The 23,644-nt window shown below is 33.4% G+C and overlaps 1 protein-coding gene across 1 annotated transcript; it reads right to left on the minus strand.

Moving 5' to 3' along the window:
• LOC107444871 (uncharacterized) lies at positions 1-23,027 on the minus strand. Its single transcript, XM_087164553.1, has 7 exons — positions 22,366-23,027; positions 16,653-16,821; positions 13,509-13,694; positions 10,259-10,500; positions 5,708-5,914; positions 3,877-4,072; positions 1-772 (listed from the first exon to the last, which is right to left on the minus strand). The coding sequence occupies exons 1-7, from the start codon at positions 22,469-22,471 to the stop codon at positions 610-612; spliced, it is 1,269 nt and encodes a 422-aa protein (XP_087020679.1). The 5' UTR covers positions 22,472-23,027; the 3' UTR covers positions 1-609.
• Positions 23,028-23,644: the final 617 nt, after the last annotated feature.

Below are 23,644 nucleotides of genomic sequence, written 5' to 3' on the forward strand. Positions count from 1 at the left end.
GATGTTTTGATCTTAAATTTTATTTAAATTAAATCTGGCAAGAATTAGATACAGAAAGCAGTCAAATATCTTGTTCAGCCAAAAATTATTTTTTCAAGCTTTTATTCAACTTCGATCATACAAATTGTTGATAGTCCTCATGCTCAATGGGTAAAGCTTTGCAAGCATGCTTTAACAATTAATGGGCAAAGTTTAAAAAGTAGAGCCGGAGCTGATGCATCCAATCTCCAATTATTTCAACTTATGAGTTTATTTTGTTCTTCGTAACTGGCTAGGTTCTTCACAGTTTATGGACAGACCTACGCAGCTCAACTGGTTGTAGTTTGCGAACCTTAATAAGAACTCGAGCAGTTTTCCTCAGATTTAGTGATAAAATATTTCAGTCTTAAAATGCGTTACATCTAATAATCATTACAAATGTTCTGTGTTACACATCATTTCGACGCAACTTATCACTATCATTTTTTTTCGCATTGTTAGAGAATATTCATCTTAAAATTGAGGATATTATATCTTTTTAAAATCATGAAACTAATCGGACCGTTTCCGTGTCTTAATGGTTTGTTCATGATATTCTTTCCTTGCTGTTCAGTTTTTAGTACCACGAGTTCACAAAGAGACAGTGTTGTTTGAAATGACTTGAGCAGGTACAAATGTTTGGGCTATGTCTAATATAGCAAAGTATGTGCAAGCTATACCACCAGCAACACCCATGATGACGACTTGCAGCAGAAATATTTTTTCCAAAATACTCCTGATCTGAACAATTTTCCTGAAACAAGGAGGAAAAATTCATAATATTTGTTACGATTCAATATATAAAGTAAATTTTTGTATAAACTCAAATATAAAAACTGAAAAAATTGCAATAATGGTATTACAGATAGTTTATTAAATATATTATATGTTTTCATAAGTAAAGAGCATTCATACTGTATAAGCAAAACAAATCTTGTTTTGCTAATACAGTTTGTTGTTACCCCTATTGTTTGTATCTTCCCTCGTTGTTTGTATCTTCCCTCATGAACATTTGATTTTTTTTGCGAAATATTTTTGCCAGTGAAAGTTAACTGAAGCAGAAATTTTTCAAGCAAATATAATTTTTATAAAATTTTTATTAGAATATAAGAACATTACAATCCGTCTGCTATTTTTTTGTATATCTGTTTAAATTATTTATTATAATTGGTGATTGACAAAATTCTTCGGATTCTAATTTATTTAAATATTACATTACCTTTGCTGCCACTACACTGTAAAAAATTTTGGTATTTAGGTTTACTAAAATCTTTTACAGTGCAGGAAGTCACATTTTTAATGTCCCGCAGTGGACTGATCGTTAAGACACGGTTCCCAGCAGATCACCGAAGTCAAGCATCACTGGCTGCGGTCAGTGTGCGGGTGGGTGACCACTTGGATCAGTCTGCGTAGGGAGCGAGGGTGTGCGGTATTGGTCCTCGTTAAACTGTGCTACCGTAAAGTGCTCGACTTCGCGCGCAGGTCGTCAGGCTACCGACGCGGGGGTGCCATCCCCTCCGCAGAGGATCAAAATTGTGATGGCATGTCTTCGGATAATCCTCCGGGATGTTTCCCAGACCGTCGCCAATAGCCTATTGTGCAGCTCTAGTGTGACGTAAATTAACAACAACAACAACACATTTTTAATCTACCTTTAAATTTAATTTATTAATTTTTTGGTTTTTATTGACAATACAAATGTTTATGTGCATTCGAATCACAGAGTTGCCTACTAGCACGGTGTTTGCAAAATATTTAATTGAGTCGTAAACAATTAAAATCGAAGGCTTTCAAAAATTTTGTTAATTTTGCAAAGATTTTAAAAGTTTTACCACGACTGTGCGGTTAAAAAGTATTGTTTTTTATGAACTTTCGAATCATTTACATGTATTGGTATGAATAATATTTCTAATTGAAGTTTGCAAAATAAAGAATGATACATTAAAACATAAACTTAGCTACAACTAGAAGAAATTTTCCTAAGAAGTGTTGTAGATAGTTGGCAAACTTGGTAATGTCCTGCCTTACTATAATATTTAATCGAAACTTGGTGTTCCGGAAGTAATAAAATTGTAGACAATAAGCTCAAGACTTCACCTCAAATTTAAATAAAAATTTTATGTAAGTGAAACATAAAAAAATAGAAATAGTCAAGGGCGCCGGCAGAATAATATAAAAGGGGGTGCAATTCTGTAACAAACTACCCCTCCCCCCAATTTTTTTTTTTTCATAAATATTCTGTTATTACATTTTGTTTTGTTATTACATATACTTTCATCTGTTAATTTTCTTCAAGATACATTTCTTCATTGTTAACCAGATATTTAAAAAAAAAGTACGAATTTCTTGTCCTTGCAAATTTTGCCACGAGAAACTGTATTGATGGCGCTGGCTTAGCTACTGACTTTGAAACACAAATAACTACTAACAGTAGTTTCGTATACTAACGTGTTTGTGCGCGCTTAGCATTAGTATTTATTGTGTTGATGAAGTTTTACAGTTGTGAGATGTCAGTTTGTGTTATACACCTTTGTTAAACTAAATAACTAATAGAAAATATAATATTATTTATATTTTATTAAATGAAATTTAAAAATATAGCTTAGATATCTGCCAAGTTTGTGCATGCTCATTGTGCAACAAGTGCATAAGAAAAGAATCAAAGATGACTCAGAATTCATTGAAAAAGTTATTAACAGATTTAGACAGCAAACGAGACGATTACAATTCTTGTTTGATTAAACAATTTTTTAATTGTTATGTATCAATAATTACTTAATTATTTTTTTTGAACAAAAGTCTTTTTTAATAAATTTTTTTTATAACGAAATTGTTTTTCTGTGTCTCTTTAATTGTTTAAAATTAAAAAAAAGCCAGGGGGGTGCAAGTGCACCCCGCTGCCGGCGCCCTTGGAAATAGTACAGTGAAACCTCTAAGAAAGACCACCTCTATATAGTGAACACTTAGGGGAAGCACGGAATTTTTTCCATGGACTTAGTGTTGAAGAAAACCTTTAGAGGTGACCATTAAAACCTTTCACAGTTACTGGTCAAAATCTTTGAATTAAATGCAGAAAAAGTAGATAAAAATGTATTCTAAATATTTGAGTGAGATTCTTGTTTAGATAGCTCTTTTCAACGATCTCTGAAAGAGAATCTCATACTGATAATACAAAATTAAGAGGATGGTATCACTAATTTATTTTACATTACCATTGGGTCCCGCAGTGAACTGATCGTTAAGACACGGTTCCCAGCAGAAGTCAGGAATCACTGTCTTCGGTCAGTGTGCGGGTGGGTGACCACTTGGATTAGTCTGAGTAGGGACTGAGGGTGTGCGGTATTGATCCTCGTTAAAAATTGTGATGGCATATCTTCGGATCATCCTCAGTGATGTTTCCCAGACCGTCACCAATAGCCCATTTGGCAGCTCTAGTGACGACGTAAATGAACTACAACCACATCATTATCATTCGCGGTGAAATTTAAAGTTTCTTCAATTTTCGATAGCTTATGTTAGTCTGTATATTTGATTTTTGCTCATTTTTACATCTGTACTTCAAATTGTTAGTTTCACGAGCTATAAGAATATTTAATTTTTTTAGTGGTTTTGTTTGCTTCTATTTTTTCTTAAATATTTTGTAAAAATGCTGTTTTTATGACAGCACGCGTTTTAATCTCAACAATGAAATTTAATACGATATTATATCCGTGTTACACACACACATATATATATAAGAGTGTTCAACGAACAAAATTTTAATTGATCATCAAAAGACTATGAAAAACAAATGAATAAACTATTATTTCTTAAAATAGGCTAATGAACTAACTTTAATATATTTGATACAAAACTTACTTTTCAGTATTGATTAGCTTTGACTCTTTCTTTTTTAACAAATAGTAAAAGAGTGTAGGGCATATGAACGTGAGCAAAGTCATGGTGGATCCACCGACGAGGTTCATAACTTTATCGAAATGTGGAATGGTGCATGCTATTATCAGAACAATGAGAACAACTGAGCTGCGTATTAGGCAGCGTTTATAGTTGAAAACTGAAAAAAATATAAATATTGTTATCAATTGTTACATAAATGGTTCAGAGTATAATTGCCAAAAATGTATCACCGGCGTTTTACGGTACGTAAAACTAACAAAAAATTTTTTTTAGTATTTTAAAATAGGCCTGCTATTTTTTGGGCTTATTAAAATCAGTTTAATAACCTTTAGACGAGCCGCGATGGCTCAGGGGATAGAACGTTCGCCTTCCAATGAGGTGAATCGGGGTTCGATCCCGGCGATGGCTGTTAGATACGAATTCCGCATGTGTCTTGCACCAGCCACAGTGCTGACGTGAAATATCCTCAGTAGTAGACGGATCATGGGTTAGAGTCCCCTTGCCGTCAGGCTATCAGTGGGTCTTCCTCTCCATGTAACGCAAATGCGGTTTAGTTTCATCGAAAAGTCCTCCACGAAGGCAAATTTCTTCCGTTACTTGATCCAGGAGTTCCGTTGTTTTCTGGATTGGGTTCAAACTTACAAGGCTACGGAGTTGAACATTAGTGGTCGTAAACCCAAAAATTGGATTGGCTGTTCAACAATGGTTATAAAATAAAATAAAATACCTTTAGACAGAGAAGGAAATGTGCGAAAAGCTACGCGATTAAACTGAATTTACTGAGCTCTATCGCAATAAAACTTGGATAAGGCTATTTGCCTTTAACAGTTCTAGGCTTAAGCTTTAACTATTCTAGGCTTAGTGCAAGTTGCCTGAGTTTTGAATGATAAACAAGGCTGTTTGCGAACCGGAAAATAATAATAAAAAAGCTGGTAGTTAAATTATCTCATAAGTAGCTGGTATAAAGGTAAAATAAAGAAACCTACTTAGCAAGACTTATTAAAATTTTAAATGAGCATATCAGACTGTTTCTGGTCTTAGAAAGTAACTGTTAATAAGTCATGATAACCGGAGACAAATTTCTTGCGAAAACAAGTAAAACAGGAAGAATTATGCTACCAGTTATTTCTCTTTTTCGGGGGTACAATCAACTCTGGGTATATTTTCTAACTAATTAAGCCGCCGGCTGACGAGAATATGTTGGAGCCGCTGACGAGAATATGTTCCAAACTTTTTTTACACCCTGTATACTGGTCTCGAAGAACAAAATCATTTTAAATCTGATTAATAGAAAAAGTTTAACGCACATTTTGCTACGCACTAAAAAAAAAATATTTTTGGTTAACACGAAAGAGTTGACAGTGACGATGCAGGAAATCAAAATAAGAAATATATAATCCTTTCTGAGTATTGAATTTTTGGCTTCATTAACCTTGTTCTCCCGGGCCTTACAAAAATTTAATAGCTGTAGAAAATTTATGTTTGATCTTAAAAAGAATGATTTTTTTTTTTGAGATGCCATTGAACATTTAAGGAACTGGAAGGTCACATTTTTCAGACAGTTGTACTTAAAAAAACAACATATAGTGGTTTTTAAAAATTATTGTCTTCTCCTTGTTATAACTTTTTCAATTTTTTGAAGCAGTAGGAGCCAGGTTTAAAAATTTTAAAAATTAATATATTTTAAATACGAATAAAAGGATTTTAAAATGCTTTATCACTGAAAACTTTTAAGTATGGCTGCTTAAGAGACAAAAATATGATAATGGTTATGATATTAAACTAAATTTACCTGCGGCTACATTAAAAGCTTCTTCGATTTCTTGATACACGGGATTGATACCTAAAAGGAATGCCAAGAAGGTGTGAATGGCCAAACATATCTCAATGTAAGTCCTGAGTCCTCCTTTGCCGATTGATAGTATCAGATTTGGTTTGACATCTGATCCATAGACAAAATATCCGACGACTGTGACAGGTATGTATAATATTAAAAGAGCTAAAATAAAAAATTGCTTAGCATGATTATTATTATTGGGTATGCGCATAAGATAAACAGAGTGAAAAGTAAAGAATAATGAAATTGATGAAAATTCAATGATATCATTGTCTTTTCATCTTTATTTCAATATGTGTATTTTTGATTGTATTTTCTTATTTAGTTTATCCATTATGGGGCACAGTCAGTTTTTAGTTAAACCACTGACTAGTGTGGCTTCAGTGTGTTAGAAGACAGTGTGTCCCCTGATGAAGTGCTTGTTTTTGCTAACATACATATCTTTAGAACTTCGATTCTGCTTTTTTATTTAAAAAGTTTATCTATATTATATAAAACGCTAATACGTACGTATGTATGTATGTATCAATAAAACCGATGATATTTCTTTTCTCGCGCTGGCAACAGTTTTCATTTTTAATTGATTGGATTCGGCGCGCAAGAGCACGTAGTGAGCAACCAGATAACAATAACCAGAGTGAGCATTATCAGGTTGTTCAATTCAGATTCATGCACTAAAAACATGACAATATTTAATTTAAACTCAATTAGGAATTAATTAATTAATTGAAGTGAGAATGCTTTAAAAGACCGCTGTTGAATTGATATTTTTCTACTGGGAGCTACCTAAACGTCTAAAAAACGTTTAAGTGTTTGTATTGAATGCATTGAATTTTTTTTATTTCGCGTTTATTTATGCCTTGAATTTTAGCGCTTTAAAATGCAGAATATTAGTGAAGCAATATTTGATGATTTATTTTGCTAATATGTTTCTTATTTAGCTAATGTTTTGATTTTTTCACCATGTACAATCTAAATAGCTAATATACTTTTTTAAAAGCCAATAAGAACATTGGTAGAATTCTTCTACATAAGTACAATACTATGTCTTTGATGATAAAATACTATGTCTTTGATGATAATATATTATGTCTTTGTGCTAGAACATTGTGTTCATTGGCGAGCGAGCGCAGCGAGCCATGGTTCACGGCGTGAACCACATAGGATTGCGTAGCAATTCTCAGGGGCTGGCGAGCGTTAGCGAGCAGGGGGCGGAGCCTCCTAGTAAGTATATATTCTATGTCGTGCTTTGTAAGGGTAAAAATATAGCTACAAATAAGCTAGCATATGCGAGCTCGCGTTAGTCTAATGGCTTCGTTATACATAAATGACAGTAGCGAATCCAACTGCACCAACGACTGCTTTCTGCACCATTTTTAACGAATTGGTAGCGAATTAAATAGCAAATCATGTAAATTAAGAATTGTTACGCCTACTTTCAGAAACAGTAACTGTTGCATTTTATATGTTACTCAAGAGTTTTGATGTATAGTGGTGGAAAAATTACTTGAAATGGAAAACACTAAACTAAAAATAACTTAAATATCGTTACCGTGGAGATAGTATTCGATCGACAATATCAACTTAAGTTACTCCAACATAGAATAGATTTAACATGTGTTATGTTACTGAATTGGAATTGTAGTGGTAGATACACTACAGAACTCCCCCACCAGAATTTTATTTGTGATAGAATTCGTCGAACGGATACCACTAGTTGATTCATTGCTGTTTTGTGTGAAAGCCGGAGAGCTGTATTAAGATCACCGTACTTTTTTGAGATCTAATCGTATTAAGTTCATATAATATAAGTTCATAATAAGAGCTGTATTAAGTTCATGGTCGTAGTCGCTTCTGTGATACCATAAGCAGTCGAGTGTATACAGGCCGACGTTGTGAGTGATCGAGACTGAGTAGCACCAGTACGAGGAGGTCGAGGAGTAATGTCGCTGTCACATCACGTCCAGGTCACCAATGTGGGGAGAATAGTCTATCGACGATGTTAACCTTCAGCTATGAAAAGGTATCCCAACGTAAAATCGAGATAACTTGCGTAATATACTTGTGAAAATGCAAAAAAAAAATGCTCATGTAATGTCATATATATGCTACCACTTTAATTTCAATTTTTAATCGGACACAAATGTCTCCGTGTCTTTAATATTGTCGAAACCTTTGTCTATATTTTATGTTCAACTGGGCAAGAAATGACTGCATGACGAGGGCCCCGCATTATCACTCCTTTACTGTCTTGTAGATAAAAAAAGATACTAGATATCACGCAACCTAATGACCTACTGGCTTGCATTGATAAATAAAAGCTTTCGAAACAATAAGCGTGCGTACATTTCGTTCACAATAAGTTTACGTTATTCATAATTTAGATTCTAGATATTTAATAAATGAATATTTGCCACAATGTGGAAAATATGTTCGCAATAGCTTAGGCAGAAAAGTGTTCGAACATTTTTGTTCTTTATTTCCTAAGAACTGTTGACCGAATCCTTTTGGATTTTTTTGTTTAACTTTGTTAAAAATAATGTAAACGTTTGTATACCTTTTAATTCAATTTTTTTTTTACCATTATTAAATAATAATAAAAAAAAATATATTAAACTAAGAGGCTTCGCCCCCTGCTCGCTGGCGCTCGCAAACCCCCGGAACTGCTTCGCAATTCATTTCGGATTGCTTCGCAATCCGATGCTCGCTTTGCTCGCGCATTGGATACGTTCTTAACGTCTAGCTTTTGTATACTTTTTTGAACACTGAAGTTCCGAAAACTTTTCACTGTAGAAAATTGTAATCCTTTGCATTTCAATATTAATTTGAAATTGCAAACAGTTCACATATTTTTCTTAATCACACTATTCTAAATTTCAGTTGTTGAGAAAAGTAACTATTGTAAGTTTTGTTTTAAAGTCTTTCCCACCAGAGAGCTAAAACCATGTGTTGTAAAACAATATGAAATAGTACTGAAAGCCGGATGTAAAGCATCGGTTTCGATGAAGATAATTTTGTGATAATTTTTTTGATAATTCGGTGAGAATTCACCCGATTAGACATCTACGTGCTCTTGCGCGCCGAAGCCTATCAATTAAAACGTATTAGCGTTTTATATAACATGGATTAGCCATATGATGGTCACTACGTGCTCTTGCGCGCCGAATCCAATCAATTAAAAATGAAAACTGTTGCCAGCGCGAGAAAAGAAATATCATCGGTTTTATTGATACATACGTACGTATTAGCGTTTTATATAATATAGATGAGCATATCAATTGGGTATAATATGAAAAAAACACAACTACTTCGATTTAGTAGGAACAACATATGACGCAATGCTAAACGAATGGAATTTAGTTGTTGTTTATTTAGTAATTGTTATTAGTAGTTGTTGTTATTTGTTTTAGTTGTTGTTTATTTAGTTGTATTTAGTTTCAATAACTTTTCTTTATAATACAATGAAATCTGGCGAGCAGTTATTTAAACGATCGAACACTTCGTTTGTTTATTTGTGGCTTGAAGTTAGGCTCGCAGAAAATGCCGTTCATGGGTTAAATTTAGTAGGAACAACACAACCTGTGACGTAGGCTATATTATACCCAATTCTATCAACATGGTACCAAATAAATAAATAAAAAAAATAAAAAATAAATAAATAAAAATAAATAAATAAAAAATAAAATAGGAAAAATAAATGTCTTTTTAAATTGGCGCTACAGATACCAACTGATTAATGTTCTTTTAATTTTTGTGTTTTTGTTCTCACACATTAATAAACAATATAAATTGAAAATTTCTGGTACGAAATAAAAATTTCTAATTTACTAATTTCATGTGAAAAAAATATCCTTTTTATACGATTATTTTTCTCCCGATACAGCTTTAATTAATAAGGGTGTTAAGTTGTTGTTGTTAATTTACGTCGCACTAGAGCTGCACAATGGGCTATTGGCGACGGTCTGGGAAACATCCCTGAGGATGATCCGAAGACATGCCATCACAATTTTGATCCTCTGCGGAGGGGATGGCACCCCCGCTTCGGTAGCCCGACGACCTGCGTGCGAAGTCGAGCACTTTACGGTAGCACAGTTTAACGAGGACCAATACCGCACACCCTCGGTCCCTACGCAGACTGATCCAAGTGGTCACCCACCCGCACACTGACCGTAGCCAGTGATGCTTGACTTCGGTGATCTGCTGGGAACCGTGTCTTAACGATCAGTCCACTGCGGGACAATAAGGGTGTTAAGAAATGAACAGTTTAAAAGTGAATCGACACATAAAAATCTATGAACAAAACTTAAAAATTGAAATGATGGTGTAAACTTTAAGCTTTGGCGAGAAAATCAATCGCCGCTGACTTGGTATTATATTGTTTTAAAAAAAAGGAAGCTTTTTGTTAGGGTTGATTAAAGTGATATCCTGGTTAAATGGAAGCCGGCTGGAGATAATTATATTCTAACAACTAAAGTATGTGAATTTATATTTAAATGTAGCACTTACTTGCGTAAGATATGAGTACAGCTATGCTGAATTTTTTCTTATATTCCATGTCATTTTGCACCGTTGGAAAAAAGAAAATACCACCGAACGAGAAAATCATTGTTCCAAAGGACAGAGATATTGTTGAAAAAGTTGGTGTTTCATTTTCTTCTATATTCTCTTTCGATAGATCTAGAATGGAACCAACAAACATTCCTAGACAAGCTAATACCATGGTAACCAGTGCCCCTAAACCGGCGAACCTACAAAAATGATATATATATATATATATATGTTTCATAGTCGCTATGAGAGAGAGTTTTGTTCTCAAATCACTTCAATTCACATTTTATTTTCGACACTAACATTTTAAAGTTTTTATAGTATGATCTTGGTTCAATCTACTTAAGTGGACGACTTTTCCGAAATTCGATAATTTTTCAACTACTAATAAAGATCACTGAGTTGTGCAACATACATCACGCACAAATTCTCGTTTTTCAGCGTATGTAACTGATTAAAGCTGTTTTTCGAAGCTCTTTGTCAAGAAAAATAAAAAAGCCATAGTTTAAGCGCCTTACACTTGAAGCAATGCAATGATTGTAGACTAGGTCTGATTTCTTAGGACAAGCGCCTTATGGGCGTCAGCGGGACGTCAACGTCCCGCTGACGCCAACAAAATACTGGTTTGTTAGCTCAAGGCCTGGTTTCTTAGAACTAGCGCCTTATCTGGGCGTCAACGGAAAGTTGACGTAGAGCTGACGCCAAAAAAATACTTTTTTGTTAGCTCAGCGTGAGCAGTCGGCCCAACGCAGACATTATCTCTCATTGCGCATGCGTTAATAACGTAAACAAATATTTATTTTGAATTTGTATTGAATTTGTTTTTGTCAACCAGTGTTTTAGAGAACAAATAATGACTTTGTTCAAGAAAAAACACATTATAGCTGAGCTAAATGAAGAGTGCTATGTTTAATGACAAAATCTTGGCTGATTTCAATGTGCTGTTGAATGTCGTCTGCCATTGCTTCTGTGGTTAACGTCACGTTGTAATCCGACTGCAGTTGATTTGGACGGCAATTGTAGTTCAAGATGAGCGTTCGATGACGTATACTATCAAACTCACAAATGGACCAATCAGAGGTTAGCGCTGATTTCCAGCTGACAGCGTCCTGTCCTAAGAAACCAGGCCTATATATATAATCTTGCTGTGAGGAATAAACAAATAACTTAAATACTTTAATAGTTATTAAACTTTTTTTAAAAATCACCAATTTTGTGACATTTTTCCTAGATGAAAATTATCAAAATACTGCCTTATTCTCAGTAATTTTTTTTTCTTCAAATTTTTTTGTGCCCAAGTAATGCAGCCTTAAAGTAAGTTTCTAAATATTAGAAAATTAGACTGCAAGCGACTTTCATTTTAACAAAATTTTGACTTTTCTCCATATTGACATTTTGCGCCATTTTCAAAATAAGCATGGACAGCGCTGGCTTTAGATCTAACAGTCATGAGTAGCAGTTGTGAGAGTTCTGCTGTGAGTTTTTCACAGCAGTTATAAAAATAGCTTATTATTCTCAAAAAAGCATCATTTCATATTACGACGGGAGTATTCGAAAAACAGCTTTAAATTCACAGTTCTAGAGGAACGTTTCCCACTAGCGCTTCTATTCCAAACGAGTATTCATATACGAGTATTGGTATTGGAGATATATATTGATATTTATATACGAGAAGTTTATTCCATTCCTTCTGAAGTGGAAATATGGAATGATGTGTACTTTTTCCTGAATCTCATACAACAGATGGGATTTGCTTACGATTTCAGATTTTGGAAACTGAAAATAATATTTTTCTATTTAACTATTTGAATTGAATAGCATTCGAGGTCACAAAAACCCGCCAAGTTCCCAAAATCAATACCTCAGGGGGTACTGAATTGGAGGTTGATCGTTCTTTGGTTTAGGTACAATTTAGATCTACGGAATAAGGTAAGATCCTCCCTGCAAAACGGACTGTGACGTATGTGTGACTGAAGTCCTATTCTTGGATATAGAAAAGCAACCTCTGCCTTAAAAATTCGTTTGTTCTTAACCGGTTAACGCCCAGCGTCATGTATTTAGAACAGTTCCTTTTTTCAAAGACATTCATTGTGATGGGAAACTTTTTTCAGAATTTTCATTTATCTGGGTGAATTAAAAGATTCTCAGATACCATGATGATTTAGTTATTTCTGATTACATCTAGAATTCTAATGAACAAGTACTTTTAGATCTATCAAAGGCTTTTAGAATGCCCTAATAGTAGAAAAACCAATTAATTTCGATAATATATTATACCACCTTTTCCATAAAACCACTTCTTGTATCATTTCAGTATATAAAGTCGGGACGAAACGGTTTAATCAGGTTTGTTGACTGGCAAGTGATACAAGTAACTACAACATGTTTAATAGCCAGTGACTTTTCAAAGCATTTGGATGCTGGATATTGGGGTTATCTCGGCGTTTGACGCGAAGCGCCACTAACCGATTCATCTATTCTGTTTTGTCATATTCTAGGAGGTCCTAAATATCTTTGACGTTGTAGTATGTTGTAACGACAAATCAAGTCCTTAACCCCTTGGGGACGGGTGATTCAGAAAATCATTCGTACAAAATCAGAATCAAGTTGTAATTAAATAAAAAACGGTAACTTAAATGTGGTCGTTGCTAATTTGACAGACTTACTTTGCTTTTACTTTAATTATTGTTAGTTTAATTATATATATAAGCAATGTTAATTCAAAGTATAACTAAATAGTTTTATTTTGAACCAAGTAAGGGTGAATTAAATAAATCAAACAATTATAACTCCGCCCACAAATAAACTGCTAAAGAAATACTTTGATTACCAGTTTTATATTTTTACAATGATTGATGCAGTTTTATACTGTCACGTATTTGTGACAGTCGGCGCGAAAGGGTTAAAGAAGTAAATCTTTAGTTTTGAAGTGAAAATCATCTCTGGAATGGGGAGATTCCCTTGAGTAGAGTTTTATGATAGAGTTAATAGTATTTTGATCAAAGCATTTGTTTATAAAACCCTTAACATGCATATTCAAATTATTTATATGTTGTGTTAGACAAAATTCTTTCATTTCTATTTTATTGAAAGATTAATACACTACCTTTACTACCGCGAGAAAAAATATTTTCTTAAACAACAGAAACTCCGTATTAGTTGGAGGGCATGTTATTTATTATTTTACGTTAAAGATTTTGATTCTTACTGAAATTTTTCGATACTTCCAAACCAGGTGAGGGGGCAGAGTATGACCCCTAAGATAATTATCCAGTATTTGTAGTCCAAATGTGAGAATGTCTCTGTCATCGACTGAGCCACTTGTGCCGAGAGAAGAAGGTACACAACGCCTATTCCAATTGCCGTTATATGAAGAGCAACAGTTACGACGTACCTGAAAAAATATTTTTAATATTTTTTACTTCTCTTGCTTGGACGTCAAAACATGCTCCTTTATAAAATTACATTTAAAGTAAAATTCAAAAGTGACAAATGAAATTTTAATATTATTTATATAATTTCAAAAAAAAAGAATATATATATATATACATCATTTTTTCCCCCTCTTACCCTGATTATAGCCATGCTGAAAATGTCACCTCTCTCATCAATAAGCTCTTCAAAATTTACCTTTTTTTTTGATTATTCGAATTTCATAATCTACCTTTTTTTTTTAGCTGATTTTACCTTTCTACAGTTGATCTTGGCGATTGTTTCAGAGTCGTCAGGGAAGAAGAAACCACTTAAACAAGAAACTGTTAAGAAATACTTACGATACAAAGCATTATTGATGCAAAAGCTTTTACGATACAAAGCATTAATGTTTTAAACCGACGAGTCTCATCCTTAGCTTCGGGTAATGCTACCAGCCATGCATTTTAATTTATTGTAGGTAAAACATCGTTATTTTGTTCTAAAATGTTATGTACATACTTTATCACAAATGTTAATTAAAATAGAAATTGTATTCAATAATACTGATCACCAAAAAATATTTCATTTGGCGATAAAACAAATTTTTGTGTTCTTGAAAATGAAAGACTTTTTGAGGCTTATTATCTCACAATGAAAAGTTAGGGTTTAAAGTTTATATTTTTAAATAATAAATTTTTTTTCTAAAACTTTCAGAATTTCTAGCATTAACTAATTTATTATACACATTTAGTTGAATTTAGGTGAATAACTGCAATATTTGATAATTTATTTTGCTAATATGTTTCTCATTTAGCTAATGTTTTGATTTTTTCACCATGTACAATCTAAATAGCTGATATACTTTTTTAAAAGCCAATAAGAACATTGATAGAATTCTTCTACATAAGTACAATACTATGTCTTTGATGATAAAATACTATGTCTTTGATGATAATATACTATGTCTTTGTGCTAGAACATTGTGTTCATTGGCGAGCGAGCGCAGCGACCCATGGTTCACGGCGTGAACCACATAGGATTGCGTAGCAATTCTCGGGGGTTGGCGAGCGGCAGCGAGCAGGGGGCAGAGCCTCCTAGTATTATATAAAACGCTAATACGTATGTATCAATAAAACCGATGATATTTCTTCTCTCTCGTTGGCAACAGTTTTCATTTTTAATTGATAGGCTTCGGCGCGCAAGAGCACGTAGTGAGCATCATATGTCTAATCGGTGAATTCTCACCGAATTATCAAAAAAGTTCTCACAAAATTATCTTCATCGAAGCCGATGCTTTACATCCGGCTTTCAGTACTATTTCATATTGTTTTACAACACATGGTTTTAGCCCTCTGGTGGGAAAGACTTTAAAACAAAACTTACAACAGTTACTTTTCTCAACAACTGAAATGTAGAATAGTGTGATTAAGAAAAATATGTGAACCGTTTGCAATTTCCAATTAATATTGAAATGCACAGGTTTAGAATTTTCTACAGTGAAAAGTTTTCGGAACTTCAGTGTTCAAAAAAGTATACAAAAGCTAGACGTTAAGAACGTATCCAATGAGCGAGCAAAGCGAGCATCGGATTGCGAAGCAATCCGAAACAAACTGCGAAAGCAGTTCCGGAGGTTGGCGAGCGCCAGCGTGAAGGGGGCGAAGCCTCCTAGTTTTTAAAAATGCTTTTAAGGACATTAATTTATTTGGATAGTTTTGTTATTATTTTACGAGCTTATACAGACTATTTGAATACAAAAAACACTAGGAGACATATTTTTTTTTGTTCCATGAGATTTCTGAACGGATCTTAGAAATTTTCATATCTCTGATTTCAAATCTCTAATCGGTTTATCTTTATACGCTATATTTTTTATGCAATTTAAAAATATAGTCCTAAACAGGACTTTTTCTTATTAACTGGAGTGAGCCGCGATAGCTCAGAGGATAGAGCGATCACTTTCCAATGAGGTGAACCGGAGTTCAATCCTGGCGATGGCTGGTTGATACGAACTCCGCACCCGGCTTGCACCGACCACAGTGCTGGTGAAATATCCTCAGTGAAAGCGGATCATGGGTTAAAGTCCCCTTGCAGTCAGGGAAACAATGGGATGCTCTCGTGGTCTTCCTCTCCATGAAACGCAAATACGGGTTAGCTCCATTAAAAAAGTCCTCCTCGAAGGCAAATTTCTCCCAATACTTGATCCAGGAGTTCCCTTGTCTTCTGGATTGGGTACATAATTACAAGGCTACGGAGTTGAGCATTAGTAGTCGTAAACCCAGAAATTGGGTCGGCTGTTCAACGATGGTTACAAAATAAAATAAAATAATTTACTGTAGTGAGCCGTGGTAGCTCAGGGGATAGAGTGTTCGCCACCCAAGGAGGTGAACGGGTTCGAAACTCAGCGTTGGCTAGTCAATGCGAATTTCGCACTCGGCTCGCCCAGTTTACAGTGCTGACGTAAAACATCCCCAGTTGTAGACGGATTATAGATAAGAATTCCATCTGCCGTCAGACTAACCATGATTGGTTTTGGTGGTTTTTCACTCCATGCATCGCAAATAAGGGTTAGTTCCATCAAAAAGTCCTCCACAAAAGGAAAGCATTTTCCCCAATACTTGATCCCTGAGTTCCCTTGTCTCCTGGATTAGGTTCAAAACTACAAGGCTACGGATTTGAACATTGGTAGTCGTATACTCAAAATTGAGTCTGCTCTTCGTCGACGGTTATAAAAAAAAATTCACTGAAGTGACAATAAGTGTTCCTACTTCTCTGGGTACGTCGGGAGTGCAAAGGAAGAAGGCGATAATACATTTCTGTTTTTGATGCTATATCCTTTTATGACCAATATATGCTTGGTGGTAATATATTGATCAGAAATAGTCGGTGATCGCATGTATTTTGTTTTTAAATATAAAATTTAGTTTTGAATTCAAATTACCTCATCCATAATCCAACAGTTCTCATTCCCATGGCAGGATATGGGTAGCGGAATTTTCCCCTGTATTCTTCCCAGTGTTTTTCCATGATAAGCCACGTTTCTCCAAGTACTACGGCACAATAACAACTGTTTATACTAGCCCAGAGTATCAGAAAGATTCCGAACCATCCTGAAAAAATCAAAATAATTTTTTAACAAGCACAGTTCTATACAAGGGATTGTAGTGTTCCTGGAAAAAAATTAAAAATTGGTAGTAATGACTAGTCATGACAACCAATTCGTTAGAGTAAAAATGATTATTTTATTATGTTTACCAGTGCAGTTGTATATCTCTAATAAAATTTATCTAGGTCTGAAGCATGGGTACTAATCTAAACACCTATAATATTTAAAGTGGTAGCAAAATTTATGCTTTGTTAATTAATATCCAATTAACCTATTCACCTCATATTCATATTATTGATCTCTTTTACTTTTTCATTTTGATTTGCGAAATCGTGAAGTAATTTTCATCATGAATTATGAAACAGGAAAGGAATATTAGGGTAATACAGTCACGATATAGAAGAAAGTGAAAATAATTTTGAACTATTTGCTGCAATTGTAACGCCATTGGCAGAATCGTAGAACCAATAAGAAATCAGAGTTATGAACAGTTAGAGGAACGACTGCAGCGCCAATCACCTGCAGTGTTATAATTTAAATTTATAAATTAAATTTATAAGTACCAATAAAAGATTAAAAATAGTGAAGAATTAATTGAATTTATCTGATAAAATAGCACCGCTAGGGAAAAAGTGGGTTAGGGGTCTAGTCCTTGTGTTTTGATTTTATTGGGCACCTGGGCCGCGAAGCGACCTCTATCCCAATCATCAGGAATTGTAACACTGTTTTGGTTGATCATTGAGGTAATCAGGCAGTGGAGTTGCTTTTATGAATGTTTCAAGCATTTTTCCTGGATAACTAAAAATGAATCAAAAATTAAAATGAGCAGCTTTGCTCTTAGCTGTGTTTGTTTGTTTTTGGAGTTGTTCAGAGTTGTATCAGCATGAGGAAACGTTATTTTTAGAAAGGTTGATGAAATTATTTGTTTTGATAGATATGATATGAGGCGTCGGAGGTGAAATGTGAAGTTAGGGGTCAGATTTTGGAATCTACAATTAGCATTTCTGCTTTAAAAAAATATTGTTGTAGTTTGCTGCAGAGCATTTTTGGGCTTTTTTATAAAATTTCGTGATAAGTATCATTAAAGTTTCAGTGAGGGTCTTTAATTTAAAATCTCTATGCATGTCTTCGCTTCTAATAAAATATGGGACTCCACACATTTTTCTTAGTAATTTATTTAGAAAAACATTAAATTTTTTAGGATTTATTTTACTGTAATTGCACCAAGTAGGGGATGCATAAATAATTATAGATTTGATAGATGTATATATGTGAGATATATGTATCGTTTGTTTTTAAGTGACATTCACCTCATTTAACGAGTAAACTTGTTATGTAAACTTTTGTTGTAAACTTTTGTTTTGTCGAGTAAACTTTTTAAATAAATAAAAAGTGGTGGCTAATATACTCTGCTATAAGTTTATTTTAGAAAGAAATAATGCATTTTTAATTACCACTTCTTATAAATGGCAATATGTTTGGTGTAGGTACCTTATCAACTAAAAAGAGCTCTATAACTTTTAATCAAATACTTGCTATTAAATTTAAACTGGCTATCTCCTCTTAGTTTAACATTTAACGTGTTGAATGCCATGGGGGACACCGTTGACCGGCACTGAGTTTGTTCGTGGCTCCACGCGGGTCACCTGTGACCGGCGAAGTCAAGATTATTAAAAACACAGAATTCGAGTAAATTATTATTTTTTTTAATATTATTATCGGTATTAAAATGGTTTGAAGAAATTAATGCAATATAGAACACACAAAAATAGTTTTATTTATATACACAGAGATGCCAACTTGCTCCGGACAGCGAATAAATATTTTCAAGTGGTAGTTTATTAACCCCTTGGGGACGGGTGATTCAGAAAAGCATTCATACAAAATCAGAATCAAGATGTAATTAAATAAAAAACGGTAACTTAAATGTAGTCGTTTCAGATTTGACAAACTTACTTTGCTTTTACTTTAATTATTGTTAGTTTAATCATATATATAATCATTGTTAATTCAAAATATAACTAAATAGTTTTATTTTGAACGAAGTAATGGTGAATTAAATAAACCAAACATTTATAACTCCACCCACAAATAAACTGCTAAAGAATTAATTTGATTACCAGTTTTATCTTTTACCCTGGTTGATACGGTTTTATGCTGGCACGTATTTGTGACAGTCAGCGCGAAAGGGTTAATTGTGATTCTAGGAGTTTAATAAATTCAATTTAGTAGATTTTTATCCTTCACTATTTCAAAACAATTAGTAGGTTTATACAGGGTGTCTCAGTTAAGCGTTTCAGAACTTCTAAGAGGGGTAGGGGGCATCCTGACGATTCGAAATCATATAGCAATGTGCGGTCGGAATTGTTTTCCTGAAGCGGTGACGTACACAGAAGCAGCATAAAGAAAAGATGGCCTCCTCGGTCACCCGACCTATCATGTCTTGATTTCTGGAGTCATATGAAAACACTGGTTTATGACACCCTGTTGATAATGCTGGTTGCAAGAATCGCAGTAGCTGCCTGCGAGATATGCCTGGAGTATTGCAGAACGTTTGAATGTCCATGCGCCGGAGATGTGAGGTGTACATTGTAGCCGGTGGCAGAAACTTCGAACACTTACTTTGGCCCATGTACCATAGAATTATTTCAATGTATTATTATAGCGATTTTTAACTTACAGTCTCTTTTCTTTATGCTATTTCTGTGTACGTCACCGCTTCAGGAAAGCATTTCCGACCCAACATTGCTATATGATTTCGAATCGTCAGGATGCCCCTACCCCTCTTAGAAGTTCTGAAACGCTTAACTGAGACACCCTGTATAATTCACCACTTTTCTCAGACATGTCTTGCTAAACCTTTTAAAAAATTAGCAAAATCTGTTTAATACTTGCAAATTTAGTTTGTGGTTATTTACCGTTTGGCCAGACGGGAGAGCCATGTAAAATTAGTTACCAATGGGTTAAAAAAGTGCATTGACTTAGCAATGATTTTGGCTATCATTAACATGCAAGATATATATGTAAAAATTGACACTGATATAGCCCTTTATGATCTAACCTGCTAGCTTGCTAATTGCTCAAATGTGAAAAAAGTCGTAATATATATTTGTTTTAAGGCATGTTTAGACTATGTAAATATTTTTTTTCTTTTAACTATCACTTTAACTTACAAAAATTCAAAATGCTTTCCATTTAAAGAATATGCTTAACTTAGAAGTGGATCTGCTGGTTTCGAATATTGCAATTAGGCAGCTGAGCTATTTCAGAAATATTTTTTGCTAGCGATTGCTAGCATTTTTGAATTAACTAGACTTAGGAAACATCCACTTAATGACAACAAATTTTTATTATTTAATAAGTACAATTTTAAATAAAAACTGGTGTTATAATTTTTTATTTTTTTTTTAAAATTATTATATTTCATATTATACAATGAAACCTCGAGAAAAAACCTCCTCTATTTACGACCACTTTTGGGACACACGGAATTTCTGCAATAGATTTTGTGATGAAGTAAACCTAGGAGACACCTTCAAACCTCTCCCAGTGACCCGGCCAACATCCGCACCAAATGAAGAAAAGGCCAAATAAGGAAACACGAAAAATATCAAAATAAAAAATATTAACAAAACAAATATGTAGATTAAAATATGTTTAAAATATTTGTGTGAGGCTCTTAGTTAGAGAGTTCTTTATGACGATCTCTGAAAGACATCTACAACCTCATGTTGCAGTCAGACTGCACTAAAAACGATGCCATTTACTTTTAGAGTTGAAAGTTAATTTAGAAAAAAAAAGTTATTTTAGAACAAAAAATAAGCATCTTCAACAAACTTCTTCTCATCTTTTAAAACTAACTGATTTTTATAATGAAAAATTAGATGTAAATTTAAATACAAAACATAGTTGTTTATTTGTTGCTGTTGAATATCCGTCCCAATTTATTGGGTTTACAACTACTGATATTCAACTACATAGCTTTGTAATTTTGAACCCAATTCGAAAGACAAGGGAACTCCTGAATCAAGTACAGGGAGAAATTTGCTTTCCTGGAGTTTTTTTAGATGGAACTAAGTCGCATTTGCCGTACATTGAGAAGAAAACCACGAAAACCTCCCAAGGTTAGCTTGGTGGCAAGAGGACTCTAACCCATGATCCGTCTACCTTCTTCTTCAGGAGCGCAACAGCCCTTTGCAGGCCTTAACTGCCTCAATGAAGATCCGTCTACCAGTGAGGATATTTTTACGTCTGCACTGTGTTCGGTGCAAACCGGATGTGGAATTCGTATCAACCAGCCATCTCTGGGAATCGAACCCGTTCACCGCATTGGAAGGCGAGCGCTCTATCCCCTGAGCCATCACGGCTCTATCCTTTATATTTGTAATTTGTTTTTACACATAATTAAATCCGTTGGGATGATTTTTATTGACGCTAAAGTTTATTAAACGATCTGGTTTTCATGGCGTCAACTTGGCATTTCCGCATCAAGAGAATGACAATAACTAAAATTAAAACACTTTGCTAAAAGTCAAGTACTTCCGATTTGATTTTGAAGATAATGGAGGTAACCCCCAAGAGCGATCGCTAAGAATTAGCTGGACCCTATGCAGCCATCCTCGGGGAATACTTGTCTTCACTTCTTGTTTCACGAAAAGATTTTATTTTCGTATTTAAAGTGTTAACGAAACTCATGTTATTTCATTATGTTTGTTTGACTACCACAACGTATGAAAAATTATAACAAGTATATAAAAAGTTAATTATTTTATTTACAGTGAGTTTTAACTTGCTAAAAAATAAAAAAAATATTTTTGAGTAAGAAGATTATTTAATGGTGAATACCTCTTCGAAATTCAGGGCATTTTTTCGATATCGATCAAATTTCTGATTTTGTCAGTCATTTAAAATTGCAATGTTGAAAGGAAAATAGAATCTATAAATAAAACTTATTACCAATAAAAAAATTTTTTTTTTAAATATTTTATTTTTTTATTTTATTTTTTACGAAGCTTGCCTAGCATTTATTTCGAACAAGTAAAAAAAAAAAATTAAAAATTATTTTGCAATATATAACAGTCTACTTCAGAATGAAGTAATGCACTGAGAAACCATCACATAATACGAATGACAGTGTATTTAGTATAAGTAACAGGCAAATTAGATCTAGTAGCTAATCCACTAAATTCATTCCTCTCATCCCTGATCAAAAATTAATAATTTTTTTTTTAAATTACCTGTTTTCTTTAAATAGGATTCTTTTTCTTAGGATTTAAAAAAATTGTTCTCCGTTAGGTTTAATAAATAGAATAATATTAAAATTATTTTTGAATAGAATTATCACTTTTTAATTTCCAAAGCACCCGCAAATCTTCATCAATATTTCATTCAAAATTTTTTTATTCCGATATAATTTAACTGATAAACTCTGATCTAGCAACAAAATCAAGCCTACAATAATCAATCCTTTAAAATTGATTTTAAAAATGGATGTTGTTAAAAACATAATTTATCACAACTTTTATACAGATAGTTAAAAATTACTTACCAGTTCCGGCTAACGCGTGTGGGAGGGCCAAAAGGCCAAGTCCTGCATTAAAAGACACCATAAAAACTGCTGCTGTCCATAGTGAATATCCCTTTCCGGCCACCATTTTGAGAATTTTGTTTTTTGCTTTTAGAATTTTTTTGTTTTTTTTATCGACAAAAAGAATGTAATGTTTGAATTTGTCGTTATAGCAAGTTAGGGTATGAGTTCCAATAAACACTAATTGCTGAAATAAACGCTGATTACTTGCACCTGAAACTTTACGAATTTTCAAGAAACACGTAAAATTAGTAATATTCAATTAGAATTAATTAAGAAATTAAATTAATGAATTATTTTCATTACTTTTAAGCATTAAACGACCGAGCTTTGCACTATTGTTACCGCTGGCGCACTAAAATAATCTCATTTATAAAACATAAGCATTTAATTCGCATGACTTGGTGTTTTTTTCCAAAATTTTTACAATTATTTTTTTGATTCTTGACTACGGAATTTAGAAAGTCATTAAAAGTAATAGATGTGTAATTAGTTGCGAAAAGTATTATAAAAAAAACGTTTCAAATGAAATCATTATTTTTTTTAAAACTTTTGACTGTTATTCTTTTTAATCTGAGCTCTTAAGGAGATTAGATGCATGTGTGTCAATGTTATGAGCAAAGTTATAAAACCGCACACCTTATCTTTTATAGCTGAAAGTTTTATAGTATTTCGTCATTTTGTTTTATGATGGATATCATTGCTGAATATTTATTTGATCAGTGGCAGTTTTAAGACGTTGTTATTACGACATTGTTATTTTTTTTTTATTTATGAAATATCATTCTGGAATTCTTAAAACATTCTTCGAATGGTTTAAAAAAAATTGGAAATTAAATAACGAAATGAAATAAACAATTCATTTCATAATTTTATATAAATTTATTATATAAATTTATATTATAGCAATTATATTTATAGTAAACTATAAATATAATCGTCTAAAGTGAAGTCATTTTCGTCTAAAGCGAAAAACGTAGGAAAGAGCATTTCCAAAGGGCAGGATGGCATTTTCCGATTGTGGTGTTTGTAATGTTGTTTATTCAACACCTCCTGTAACTGAAAGCCTCCACACGGTTTCTTATGGGTAGTCCGATCAGACCACTGTGAAGGATATCTACTTTCCGAACAAGTCACTTAATACAAAATCTAGTTAAAATAAGAAAGTGGTAGCAAATATATGACTAAAAATTTGTTTTATTTATGAATATTATTGGTTTGCTTCATTCACTTGTCAACC

Source organism: Parasteatoda tepidariorum, chromosome 5, assembly GCF_982258835.1.
Source record: "Parasteatoda tepidariorum strain Cologne lab strain chromosome 5, Ptep-v5.0, whole genome shotgun sequence".
NCBI classification, from domain to species: Eukaryota; Metazoa; Arthropoda; class Arachnida; order Araneae; family Theridiidae; genus Parasteatoda; species Parasteatoda tepidariorum.